A 14,248-nucleotide genomic window follows, 5' to 3' on the forward strand; every position below is an offset into this window, starting at 1 on the left:
GAGACAGCCTGCTCACTCTGCTGTCTTGTTGGCCTTGATGACCTTGGCGGGCATCCTCTGGTCCGTGGAGCCTGTGCTGGCCCTGCCTGGGAGGGAGTAGCCAGTGCCATGGCTGGCATCTCCCCAGTCACTGCAGCCTCATCAGGTGTCACGGTTACTGGCAGAGAGGCGGAGTAACTGCTGCCGATATCCGGAGCACCCTGAGAAGAGCCTGCAGGGGACAACAAGCAGCTCATGCGCCAACGTCAGGTTGCTTTGTACCTCCCTGCTCACCATTGATGGATGGGCACCTAGCTGGGATACTGGGCACCCAATCCATCTCCCACGCTGACAGTGCCCACCTGAGGTCAGTGCCGGTGTGAGGGCTTGCAGGTCCGAGCGCATCCCCGGGAACCCCTGATTCAGCTCCTGGAGGAGCCTCTCCATGAGAGTTGCGACTCTCTCCATGGAGGAAGCAGTGCGCTCAGCCATGAGGGTCATTGCATTGCTCATGCTCTGCATGGACTCCTCCATTACGGAGACCATGGCACGCATTTCCGCCCCCGCCCACTCCCGCCAAGCCTGCCCGACGAATGTAAAATCCTGGCCTTAATTTAAATACCTGAATCAAAGGAAATTTGTACAGAATCTAATGGTAACAAGAGTTTATTTTCACTAGGAACTTTTCAAGAAGATGTACTACATTAACAATTGGGATCTCCAGCACTTTGTTGTCCTCCAGCGTGGATTTTAAACCCTTATCCTATCAAATAAACAGGCACCAAGCACAATTGGCAGAACAAATGTGACAGCAAGCGCTTGTTGAATTAAAACTACACATTCAGTAATTGGTACAAATCTTGGATGCTATTGCAAATCCGTTTTTAGCATTCCGTTTCTACAGCAGGAGCTTAGCGTGATGCATCTGCACCTCCATCTGCATGTTTCAAATAAAACAACCTAGGAATTCCAAAACTTTTAATAATAACATTGAGGATTTGTTCGGAATATATTGCATGTTAAAAGTCATAAAATGCAGAAAGAGAATTAAGTTGAAATTTTGGAAAAATTGGCATTAAACCGCTGAATGGCAACAGTGGTAGTTACTGACTATTTGAGAACATGATTTCTATTAATCCCTCACAAATAAAGACATTTTGTCAAATGTCAACATTTAATAATAAATATTATTTTAATATTAAATGTAGCAAGCATTCTTAGATTTTTGTAGAACCACTCTCAGGACAAAATGTCGCAAGGCTTGTTACAGAAGGAGAACTGGAGACCAAGTAGAAAGCAGAGGAGAAATTAACTTAACACGTCTTTTTTATTCATTTATCCATAGTTTTATCCCCTTTTTTATCCCATTTTCTATCCTTTTTTCCCCACCACTGCTCCTTCCCCCACCCCATCCCCTACAAGGCCATCTGTCACTTGTTCCACGTTGTCATTTTACACAATGCTATCCTTGTTCTGCTATAATCACATTCTGCTTTCTTACCTTTATGCGACTATTAGCACCTTTTTTTAGCACTAATCACTACCATTAACAATCCCTTTGTCCTTTAGTTCATGACATCCTTGTCAATCCCTCCTTTATCCCCATCTATCGATGGCCTTCTATCCAGCTCCATCTGCCCCACCCCCCTTAAGCAGTATAAATTGCATCATATTCCCACTTCTCTTCAGCTCTGAAGGAGGGCCCTCTCTATAATGTACTTTGGCTGTGGCTCAGTTAGTAGCATATTCACCCGGGAGTCAGGAGATTATGGTTTCAAGTCCCACACCAGAGACTTGAGCATACAATCTAGGTTGACACTCCAATGAAGTACTGCAGGTGGTCTGAATTGTCAGAGATGCTGTCTTTCTGATGAGATGTTAAAGAGAGACCAGCTTTCTCTCCTCACAGGAGGATGGAAGATATCCCATGATGCTATTTCAAAGAAGTGCAGGGGAGTTGTCCCTGTTATTCTGGCCAATATTTAACCCTCAATCAACACTACCAAACAGATTATCTGGTCATTATCACATTGATGTTTGTGGGAGATTAGTGTCTGCAAATTGGCTGCCCTGTTTCCTATATTACAGCAGTAACTACAGTTCAAAAGATTTCATTGACTGTAAAGCAATTTGTTATTTCCTGGGGTTGTGAAAGTCACTAAATAATTGCAAGTCTTCATTTTCTATGACAGTGCAACACTGGCCTCAGTATTGTATGGAAGTATCATTCTAGATTATGTGCTTAAGGGCTTGAACTCATGTCCCGTTGACTCAAAAGAGAGTGGGGACCAAGCTAAGATCTAGTGAGAACGTAGCAGAGTGTGCAAGTGGTATGAGTGTAAGTTGAGCAAATGTAACACCTCTATTCAAGAAAGGGTGGAGACAGAAAGCAGGAAAATATAGGCCTGTTAGCCGAACATCTGTCATAGCGAAAATGCTGGAATCCATTATTAAGGAGGTAATAGCAGGGCATTTAGAAAATCATAATGCAATCAGGCAGAGTCAGCATAGTTTAATGAAAGGGAAATCATGTTAGACTAATTTGCTAGAGTTCTTTGAGGAAGTAACAAGAGAAGTGACCATGAATCAATTGTCGTAAAAACCCATCTGGTTCACTAATGCCCTTTAAGGAAGGAAATCTGCTGCTCTTACCTGGTCTGCCCTACATGTGACTCCAGACCCCACATCAATGTGGTTGATTCTTAATTGCTCCCTGAAATGGCCCAGCAAGCAATTAGGGATGGGCAACAAATGCTGGCCTTGCCAGTGACACCCACATCCCATGAAAGAATAAATAAAAAAAAGGAGTTCGGAGAAGGTTCACTGAACTGATTCCTGGAATGAAGGGATTATCTTATAGAAAAGGTTGGCAGGTTAGGCCTATATCTATTGGAAGTTAGAAGAATGAGAGGTGATCTTAGCGAAACATTTAAAATCCTGAGGGGACTTGAGAGGATGCTTGCCTTTGTAGGAGATTCTAGAACTAGGGGATACAGTTTAAAAATAAGCGGTATCCCATTTAAGACTGAGTTGAGATTTTTTTTCCCTCCCAGGGGCTTGCTAGTCTGTGAAATTCTCTTCCCCAGAGAGCAGTGAAGGCATGGTCATTCAGTATATTCAAAATAGATTTTTGATCGACAAGGGAGTCAAGGGTAATTGTGGGGGTGGGGGATGGGGGGCAGACAGGAAAGTGGAGTTGAGGCCACAGTCAGATCAGCCATGATCTTATCAAATGGGGGAAGCAGCTCAAGGGGCCAAATGGCCCACTCCTGCTCCTAATTCTTACATTCTTGTGTTCAGGTGCTACCCACTGTAGCTGTTTTTTTTCAGAGTTACATTATAAGAAAATGCTTGTTTTTTTTTAAAAACAAACCATCAAATAGCTCATATTGATGCTTTGAACAACTACATTTGTTAATTTCTTTACTATAGAAACTCATCTGATAAATTTGAAGTTTTCTGTGCCTTCTTCGTTGACTCATTAGAATGGTATGAAGTGGAGATGAGGTGATTTCCCTCTGAAGATATCAAAAGTTACATTACCCTCTCAGCACAAAACGATTCTGCTCTCATTCAGATATGAGGGCCAATAAACTTAGCTTTGTCAGCACTGCCCACATCCCAAAACAAATGTTCTTTAACCAAGGAGAATGCCTGGAATCATAGAATGGTTACAGCACAGATGAGGCCATTCATTGTGTCTGGGCTGGCCCTCTGGTGGAGCAATTCAGCTAATCCCAGACCCACCAACCCCCTTTCTCCAGAGGCCTGCAATACTTTTCTCTTCAGGTGCTTATCCAATTCCCTTTTGAAAGTCACAATTGAACCTGACTCTACCAGTCACGCGTGCAGTGCAGTCCAAATCCTAATCACTCGCTGCGTAAAAATGCTTTTCCTCATGTCCCCATTGGTTCTTTTGATAGTCACTTTAAACCTGTGTCCTCTGGTTCTTGACCCGTCCGTCACTGGGAGCATTTTCACTCCACTCTGTCCAGAGCCCTCATGATTCTGAAGAACACCTTTTCTTCAAGGAGAACAGCATCGCTTCTCCAACCTATCCCTTATCTCTGGATTTAAAAAAAAATGTCAAAGAAAGTGATTGTCAGCAATATGCTACCCTGGTATGGATTGTCTGGACAATATGTAGCAAGTATAAAAGAATATTTTCTGCCCTTGCATAACTTACATGGAGATTAAGCCCTTATGTAAATTATATTGAAATATTCATTGTCCTTGTATAGCAATTCATTGACTTTAACCAGGTTACATGAAGAAATTCACCATGTTTGCAAAGATTATATGGAGAATAGAAGTTATATATGTTGTGAATAGCTGTTTTATCGACGCATTTGGTGGTCTGCTATTAAGGTGCTTTTGAACTGCAGTGGGGTCTTGGTCTGGATGTCAAGAAAGCAACCTACATAGCTATTATATTTCATAAAGAGATAGTTTCCATCTGGGCTTTCTCCCAAAGTGTAAATATTCTAAGTGTACACAGTGTGCAAGTAACTTTTAACATGTTGGCCACTGCACATATGCTGAGTAATTCTGTGATCAGGCCCTGGGCTCAGATATCTATGTCACATCTGTGCAGTACAACGGCACCATGCAGACAAGCTAAATCCTACTCGGTATATTTATTGAACAGTCCCTGGAGCTCCAAGAATTGGTGGCAGGTCAGGACACCAAACAAAACCAAAGGGCTGAATTTTCCAAGCCCATGCAGAAGGTTTTAGAGGCTGGTTGTTGGGAAGGAAAATGTGAGCGACTTGTATCAGACTGGCTGGCCATGTCTGGCTGGCTGGCCGTGTCTGGCCGGCTGGCCGTGTCTGGCCGGCTGGCCGTGTCAGACTGGCTGGCTGTATCTGGCTGGCTGCGTCAGACTGGCTGGCCGTGTCAGACTGGCTGGCCGTGTCTGGCTGGCTGGCCGTGTCAGACTGGCTGGCTGGCTGCGTCAGGCTGGCTGGCTGCGTCAGGCTGGCTGGCTGCGTCAGGCTGGCTGGCTGCGTCTGGATGGCTGGCCGTGTCTGGCTGGCTGGCCGTGTCTGGCTGACTGTGTCTGGATGGCTAGCTGAGATATGCTCCCACCTCTGTTCACTTTTCCTGGAAGTGACATCTCAGCAGCAACAACTACCCATCTGGCAGTGGTGTGTAATCAATTAGGGTGCTTAATGGGGCAATTAATCCCTGTTATGGAATTGTATTGTAATTTACCCAACAGCGCACGGGCCCCCTAAGGAGGCCAGAAATTGAGCAGGGACAGCTTCAAAGTGGGAGGTCCAAGCCGTGAACCAAGTGAGGCCTTTTATTAAGTTGCCGGCATTAAATTGCAGTCCCCAAGCTGAAGGCATACCATTGCAGCCAATTCATGGAGGCTGATGGCTCCGCTAATTTCTGTGCCCACACTGTGAAGAAGGTGGCCAGCGGCCCTACCCATAGGTCACACGGACTGGATCTCCCAACATTGGAATCCAGTTGTTGTTGTTACTGAATGGGGCTCCCAGAGGCAACTTCTTCATTGGCCGTCTTGGGGAAGATTGCACCTGATCTCTTGCCACTTTCAAGTTCCCGGCCCAGAACTGAGGCCACCATTGGGATCCCGATTCACCTGGAAAATTTAGCTCCAAGGCTCTGCTACAGCCAGATTTGCGTAGACATGTACCTTTCCTACAATTACCGACAGAATAGGACCTACATGTAAGGAGTTGGTGGCACTACCAAAGCAATAAGATACTTTTCTTTGAGGTGCACAGATGGAATTCAAGGTAAAATTTGTAACAGCGAGGCAAAAAGTGTGATGTGCTTTATATTTGTGCAGGCGTGAGATTTACCATGTACAGAAGGAACTCCTGAAGGAACGGACACGGTGTAGGGCCCTTGAAGAGGAGTTGGAAAACCCATTGAATGTTCACAGGTGGCGAAAGCTTGAGGTGATTTTAATTTTACTTCTTGCATTTTTGTATTCATTAGTATTTTGGACACTTGCTAGTTAACAGCAAAAAAACCCTTTTCTCTGTGCCTGCTTACATCTGAAACATGTTCCATTTAATTCAGCCTCAAGGTCCATACAATATTAGATTAATTTTATATTGTGTAGATAATCCTCAAGAGTAAACTATAAATTTTCCCATGATACAATCTGTTTCCACCATGAGAGTGCATTGGAATGTGATTTATAGGAATAAACTATTAAAAATTCAACAAAATTTACCAGTACTGGCATGAGTCTGGTAAGTTCCTCATATCTCAATGTTTCTTCTTGACACTAATAATGACTGTAATGAGTATATCACATGCAAAATACTTTTCCAGTAATATTTCTGTCACTGAAAATGAGCATTAGATAATATAGAAATGCCTTGCAACTATTTCCTGCCTTTTAAGCAAGAGTAGTGATTGTGAAGACACGGAACATCAATTTTGTTGGTGATTATTGCTCTGCTATCATGTGACAGAAGGGGGTAGTTTATAATGCATCTGGAGCTGCTGTTCTAAGTGTTAGATTAATGCACATTGTTGGGCCAAGTGGAGGGAACTCTACTCTGCAGCTGAATGGGATATGTAGACCTCAAAGCGCTGTGAGAATATTGGAGATGAAGTGACCTTTGCTGAAGGACCCTTCATGCGAGATCCTTTAAACTTAATTCTGTGTACAACTTAACACCTAGCAACCCTGAGCAGCCATGATCTGACACTGTACTGGTGCCTTGGGAGAAATTGTGATGCCATTATGACACCTATAGCACCTATTCTAAGAGGGAGCCTTTTCCAACCATCCAAACACCAGTGGAAATGGGCAGCATATGCACAATGGGCGAAGATTCATTGAGACTGCTGTCTGCCTATTTTTAAGCTGCTTTATGCCCAGTCTGTGACTTTTTCTGGAGCATTGTGGAGACTAAAATTAGCCTCGCTGTGTCAAATGTAAGAGGGATATAAATGCAAGGAGCCTTCGGGCAGTCTGTAACACTTCCCTTTTGAATTTTGGAGCTGGGCCTTTGCTATGTACTGCATATAATTTGGAATGTCACTACTTACAATAATTTAAATATTTGAAGGAACAGAACAACTTAAGGTGAAATAATAGCTAAGGCTTTCTGCTGCTGTAAGAGTTTAACAGGGATTTCTATGTTTTTTGTAAAACCAAAGGTCAGCAGAACTCTCCAGAAGGACCTTGAGGATCATAAGGGATTAACTGGTTATGAGACCGAAGTGGGGATGAGGATAAACAGATAAGGGTAAAGACAAACAGTGTTGGGACCAGAGGCATCTGCTTATCATGTGACTATGTACTGACAAGATTAATTTGAATAATTCAATATGTGCGTGACTAGCTGTGTATAAAATAAGATGGTTTTCCTGTAATCAGCAAAGTTCTGTTTTAGCTAGTCTGAGGCAGACTCTCCCTGCATGCACTTGAATAAAACAATCATTAACCTGTACCTGAGTCTCCCGTGGGCGATTCTGAGAAGGCACCACAGCATCTGGCCTAGTCGGCAGGAGACTCGTCTCGAACCATTGGAGCGGAGCTGCAAAACGGGTGAGTATAGCTTATTCACCACCCACAGTTAGTGTAGTAAACCAACCCGAGGATGGTCCGGTCGAGTATCAAAGAAGCTAAAGGAGAACTCAGTACAGAAAGTGCTGAGAAAAGGGAGGCTGCTAGCAAAGGGCCAAATCCATGCTGGTGGTATTTGCACAGAGGCTGATAGGTAGCCAAATCTGCTGGATTTGGGAAGGGCTGGAAAGGGCCAAATCCACAGATACTGCCAGCGTGGATTTGGCCCTTTGCTAAGCAGCCCCCCCCCCCCCCCCCCAACTTATCAGTGTTTCCTGTACTGAGTTCTCCTTTAGATTCTTTGATGCTCGACCAGACTGTCCTCGGGTGGGCTTACTGGGTGGTAAATAAACTATACTCACCCGTTTTGCAGCGCCGCTCCAATCGTTCGAGGCGCGTATCCTGCCAACTGTGTCAGGTGTTGTGGTGCCTTCTAAGAATCGACCACAGGAGATTCAGATACAGGTTAACGATCATTTTATTCAGGCGAACGCAGAGTGAGTCCGCCTTAGACTAGCTAAAACAGAACTCTCCGGATTACAGAAAAACCATGTTTTTTTACACACAGCTAGTCATGTACACATTGCACTATCCAAATTCTAATCTTGTCAGTATATAGTCACATGATAAGCAGACGTCTCCAGTCCCAGGCACCACAACATCTGGCCCCTGCACAGATACCACCAAAATGAATGGGAGATATGGTATTACCACATGGCAGCAAGATTCTGGTATGGGAATAACCGGTCAGGCCCTATTCAGTGTTCTTACACCCACAGGTGCCGGTAAGAATGGGGAAGGTAGAACTGGTTGAAATATGTAAGAGAGGAACAGTTAATGTTCAAGCTGTGTAAAAGACAACTTGACGTATTATCTGAGCCAGCGCTCCTGTGCTATCTCACTATTGCCCGATCACCTCACCCTAGTCCGGAATAAGGCCCAGTGAGTGTATAGGACATATTATACACTCCAGCAACAAACTCGAGCCTTACTGATTTTTCAATAGATCTGGGATGGATGGAAGCAGAAAGCTACTTGGGGATATGCCCTGTCTTACTGCTGTTTTCCGGTACTGTCAGACCCCAGTTTGCCTGCCTGTCTGTTGTTGTGGATCTATATGAACTGGATATTCATGGGGTTAACACTGGATCTGCAGTGTTAGACCCTGCTGTTTGTGGAGTTCCAACAGTGGACACTGTTAGGTTCCAGTACTTAGACATTATTGGAAGAAACTTCAGGATAAATCGTGACCTGGGACCTCTGCAAGTGCTTTCAGAGTCATGTACATATGCTCCAACAAGAAAAGGCAACACTTGCCTTTTCCAGAGGCTGCATCAGCACGCTTCTGTCCCCAGGTCAATCTGCCTCCTCTATGTCATTCTCCACAAAATAGGGAAACTGGTCGGGGCTGCCGGACTTTTTGAGGGCAGATAAAAGCTCCATCAAGTCTAAGATGGGTCACAATTAAGAGGTGGATTATGGGAAGCCGAAAGGCCAATAAGTAGGATAGAAAATATGGTATTTAAGGTTTCCAAGTTCATGGAGTGGATTCTTTTGTCTGAACAACCTAGGATAGAATATAGAGGGGAAAATTGGTGAGGAAGAATTGCATGCCCTTAAAGGCGACACTTGATTTTGATTCCATTTAAATTAATGGAAAGAAAATCATGCATGGCTCATAGTTAGGGGGTAATGGCAGGGAGAGGAATTGACATCGCTCACAGTAATTTCCAGGCTATAATGAAGATGTCTTTGAATAACCTTTAAACACACAGCAATAATTGAGACGGATAACCCTTAATAGTGCTTTTATGATAATTTTTTAAACTTATTTGTTACAGGCGAGTGATCCAAGCAGATATGAGCTGATTCTGAAGGTTCAGACATTACAGAAGCGTCTGATCTCAAAGACTGAGGAGGTGGTGGAGAAAGAGCTGCTTTTACAGGTGCACGCTAATGAAGTGGATAAAAGTCCATTTTAAAAGAGCTGAAAGAATTTGTTTGTTGCATGTTGAAACCAGTGAGAATTGAAAGCTTGATGTGGCCCATCAGCGGTTCAACTTTTCATGTATTCAACATAATCAGTGCAAGAGCATGGAATATGTCAAACATAATACAGCCAGCCTTAATGGAACACAGCTAGATCACAAATGCCTGGATTAACCTTGCCACTCCTTCAAGTGGATAAATATCATTCTCTAGTGAAAAAAACAGCATTAATAGAGCTGACACAATTATTAAATTCCTGTCCTCTCACCTCTGGGACATGGGGTTGAATCCAGCCTGGACTGATGAAAACCTCTTCACTCTGGAAAAGTCCTGGGGGAAATGACGAGACCAATGGTCAATGGGCCACGCTAAAAAATCTAATCCTCATTTGTCACTAAGTTAACAATCTCAGTTTGAGAAGCCACAAACTGGTGCAGTGGAAACTAAAGGCTAGATTTTCTTGCTGGAGGAGGGAAATGGTTGGGGGGCGGCTTCGATTCTGGGTCACAGCCCATCCCCGAAATGAAACAGAGAGCGGCAGCTATTTTGACTGAGTTGGGGGTGGGGGGTTTGGGGGGTTGGTGGGGGGGGGCGTTAATTGCCTAAGGGATTGGTCTGCCGCACAATGAACTGACCAGGGCTTTGGGAACGGAGGCGAAGTCAGTCAAAAAGTGGGCTACATTGTGACTCGCTTTGACAGCCATTGTTGTGGCTGCCATTTTCACATTAATGTGTTTGAACAAGAGTCAGCAAGGTTAAATCTTTCCACATTTAAGAGGGCAGTGGGAGACCTGGAACCCAGGACAGGGTAGTGTGTGGTGATGTGTCCTTTAAAATCAGTGAATTTTTATATAATGGGCTAGGACCCCTCTGCTCACTCACCTTTAGTGCCACTTCGAATTGCACCTTCTCACGTAAGCTTGGAACCGACCAGCTGTCCTCACCTCCGTTAACCTGGTCTGATTCCTGACATCTGCTAAAGTCTTCATAAACCTACAACAATGTTAAGTACCCATTAACAGGAGTTGGCCTGTTTGGAAGCACGCTCTGTTCTCTGCTCTCCGGGAAATGTCGAAAAGTGGAAATGGAGGCGGGAGTCCCGGTCGCTCTCGTCGGCATCCATTTTTCCTATCGCCCTACCTCAGTTCCTGCCTCATCGGGGCTGGGAAAATCTGGCCTAGGGCTTGGGGTTAGGCATGTTATTGACTGAAGTAGAATGTGTTGTCCTTTGCCTCTTAATCATGATATACTTGAGTTGAGCGCACTTTATGCTGATAGTGCATTCCCAAAATAGAATGTGTTCTATTTCTTAATGCTAACATTGCTCAACTTGACAAGTGCAAAAAAAAATCTAAAAGAGAAGGAAAGGCTTGTCCAGGAATCCGAAAATAAGAAAATAATCATTCATAAAAGTACAAGCTCCCCATAGCTTATATGATCAGGTCACCGGTACAATATTGTTGATTGCAGAAACCTCATATTCTCTATATTGTAATGAGATTCTAGCTGTTTAATCAAACTGTGGTGCTAGTTCTGCTTCTCTCCCCTGGAACTACACATCAGCTTTCCAGACAAAGTATACTGAAATTTAGTGAGCCAGGTCATTAACATGATCAGGTTGTAACCCTGATACTTGGCAGTCCCTATTTCCCTCTCCAAAGCTCCAGAAAATGAGCTTTCTTCAGGTGCTATGGAGGCGGGTATCTGGGCCTACATGTTTCTAATATAACAAAAACAGAAAATGTTGGAAATGCACAGCAAGCCTAATTAATGGCCCCAGCTAAAATGTTAAATTTTCTCTTTTCAAATTAGGAATTTATCTATTGCAGTTTTGCAACATTTTCTGTCCTTATTTTTCAGATTTCCAAGGCCTGATTTTAACATAACCAGCCTGTGGGCAAGCTCTGGGTTCAGGCTGGAACCTGTATTACACCTTGCCCGATTTTACCCTCCATTCATTTCAGTGGAAAGTAAAATCAGGCAAGGTGTAAGGTAGGTATCTGACCCCAAGCCGTTCTGTTTTCTGGGGGACAGAATGCGTTAATATTGAGGCTCCAGTGTTCCTTTTGGGCTATAGAATTTAAGTGAGGGAAGTATTAAGTGAGGGAAGCCGAACCTTTATTAGATCTGTCACAGAATTGCTTTGTGTTATTATTCAGAGCAAGACTTCCTCTCACCTTAAGGAGAACGAACAATTGGTTTAATTTTTGTGTTGGACCAATTAATTTCTGCCAAACTCTTGTATTCGGGAACTTGTCCTATTCTTTCATGAAGTGACCCATTTACAGCAGGTGGCAGTAGATAACCAATATTAACCTGCATTCTACCAGTGGAATAGGAGGAATGATTAAAAATACATTTTCTTGTGATCAATTCAGACTGGAAATTGCTGATAAACATTAATTTCTCTGCAACCAGAAGATAAAGTTTAGAAAAAGAGAAGTGTTTAAGGTAAAACAAGTTTGTCAAAGTAATCTGTTCCTGTCAGGCCACTTCACTTCACCAGGGTTTTGTTCCAAGGAGAGCATATTCGTAGTGACAAATTATTTACGACAGCATAAAACAAGAAATTTGCTTTAGAAATTAAGGGAGAAACAAGAGAAAAATCACCAGTCAAGGACTATATGAGTAGCAATGGAAAGTCACTTAAAGTCAACTGTGGATTAAATTATTGAATCCAGTCTTAGGTAAACTAGTCATGTTTGGATTGCTGACCTAATGGCTGATCCTTTTCAAATAAGACATAATTATGTTTGATTCTCACATAGCAAAATAAATTGTAGCTTTACTTTGTTCAGCATATTGCACCATTTTGATATTGGATTTGTTCTTTAGGAGAAAGAGAAGCTCTATGTGGAGCTGAAACACATCTTGGCACGACAGCCTGGACCAGAAGCTGCTGAACAGCTAATGCTGTATCAGAGGACGCTTCGAGATAAGACTAAGCAACTGAAGGTGAGCACGGATGTCGGACATTTTACTTTTCCTAACACTCCTGTGGAGATACAAACCACTGAGTCAATTTTTCTTTTAATTCAGTGGTGCCTTGTTTTACATAATTTTTATCAGCTGGGAATTACTTTCCTATACTCCCCGCAGTCCCTGCTTCATTTGCAGCTCAGAAAACAATGTATTTCAAGATTCTGTCACAGGGAATATTTATACTTGTAGCACCATGACTCACTGACATGATGTGAATGTGACTAAATTAGTAATTTGGTTTAATGCTGTGGCCAGGCAGCCTTATTGCAAAGTGACAAGGGATTTTGATTTAATGTTTCACAGGTCAGATAAGAATGGTTAAAAGAAAATGTGGAATTAAAGCGTGGAGCAGCCCCATTGCTGGTGCCTAACAATAAAGCCATATTTTTTAAATTTACATGTATTTGTTTAGTATTGACAGTGCCAATGTGTGAGGGAGCTTCATTCTAGTCATCCTCCACACAATATTGCAGCAGGCCACCATCAACACCAATTGCTGAACAAATTTGTGTAAGGGACACCATTCCTTTAAGAGCTTTTGGAAACCTGACATTGGGGCACAGTGCCCATGTTGTATTTCAGGTATAAAAGGGAAACGTGAACATGTTATGTTCACATGTATGAACATGTACGTGAGCAATGAGAAAGACCCTAGAAGGTAGGCAATCACTTTTTAAAATCTTAGTAATAAATTTACTAAAGCAGCAGTGGATCTCACATGCCCACTGATGATAAATATTTTAAAAAAATGAATCCATAAATATGTTCTCCTTGCCCAATAGTTAGATACAAAAAATATGTCCAAACAATATATGCACTGCAGTTAAATAAACAGACCTGTACAGGCTGTAGGTACATAAATAAATAAATGTGTGTGGCTTGCACATCTCAGCTACATAAATAAATCTGTGCCACATCTGTCTCTACTGCTCATTATATAATAATTAGGAATACACTGAGAATAAATATCAGCTTCTGTGCTAGCATGATCCCCATCCTCAGGGGGCTCTTTCAGAAGTCCTGGCATCACCTCAAACATACGTTCCTGTTATCACAAGGGAGCCAGGATGTTTTCCTTGATGTATTTGGCTGTAGCCAAATGGGTGATGGTGAAGACCTTACTTGGGCCCTTGGTTCTAGAGCCCTTGGTTTTGACAGGACTTGGTTTTGACTGGGTGCTCAGTGCTGCTCCCCCACTCTGCCTACAATGTACGGTCATGAGTGGGCAGGAGCAGGGAGAGCCCAAGAAACACTGAAGTGCTTAAGGAGGATTAAGGTTGAGGAGTTCAAAAGAGCCGCTGCTACACCACATCCAACATAGCACAAGCTTTTTCTCTCCTTCTACCTTTACTTTCTCTTTCCCCTTTTTTTCTGCCATTCTGCCTTTTCTCTTTATTTAAGTTTTTTTTGTCTTTTCCCTTTTTCCTTCCCCCTTTACTCTTGGCCACTTTGATTTTATTTTTGCCTCCCTTTTGTTCTTTCTTCGTGCTGCTTGCATTTCCTCTTTCTGCTTCAAGCTGTCAACTTATTTTCCAGCAGGTGGAAGGGAATGCAGTTTTGACAGTGCGCAGAGAGGTAGGCAGTGCATATGGGGAGGAGAAAATGAACTTTAGCAAGTCCTCATCCTGTGCGTTCACTGCTGATTACGGGACAGTGTGGGACTCCCGGTGTGTTGATTCTGCAGTTTTTGTTTAAAAACTGGTTGCTGAGTTGAACATATTTTCATACGAAATGTGATAT

General features: G+C 43.1%; 1 protein-coding gene across 1 annotated transcript in view; it reads left to right on the top strand.

The window, feature by feature from the left end:
* Window positions 1-14,248, top strand: part of cfap58 (cilia and flagella associated protein 58) — a 207,392-nt gene that overhangs the window by 95,185 nt on the left and 97,959 nt on the right. Inside the window, exons 14-16 of the mRNA XM_078565296.1 lie at window positions 5,798-5,909; window positions 9,379-9,483; window positions 12,362-12,481. Of these exons, the coding sequence (XP_078421422.1) occupies window positions 5,798-5,909; window positions 9,379-9,483; window positions 12,362-12,481 (337 nt within the window). The remainder of the gene's footprint in view (window positions 1-5,797; window positions 5,910-9,378; window positions 9,484-12,361; window positions 12,482-14,248) is intronic.

Source organism: Cetorhinus maximus, chromosome 20 (genome assembly GCF_964194155.1).
Source record: "Cetorhinus maximus chromosome 20, sCetMax3.hap1.1, whole genome shotgun sequence".
NCBI lineage: Eukaryota > Metazoa > Chordata > Chondrichthyes > Lamniformes > Cetorhinidae > Cetorhinus > Cetorhinus maximus.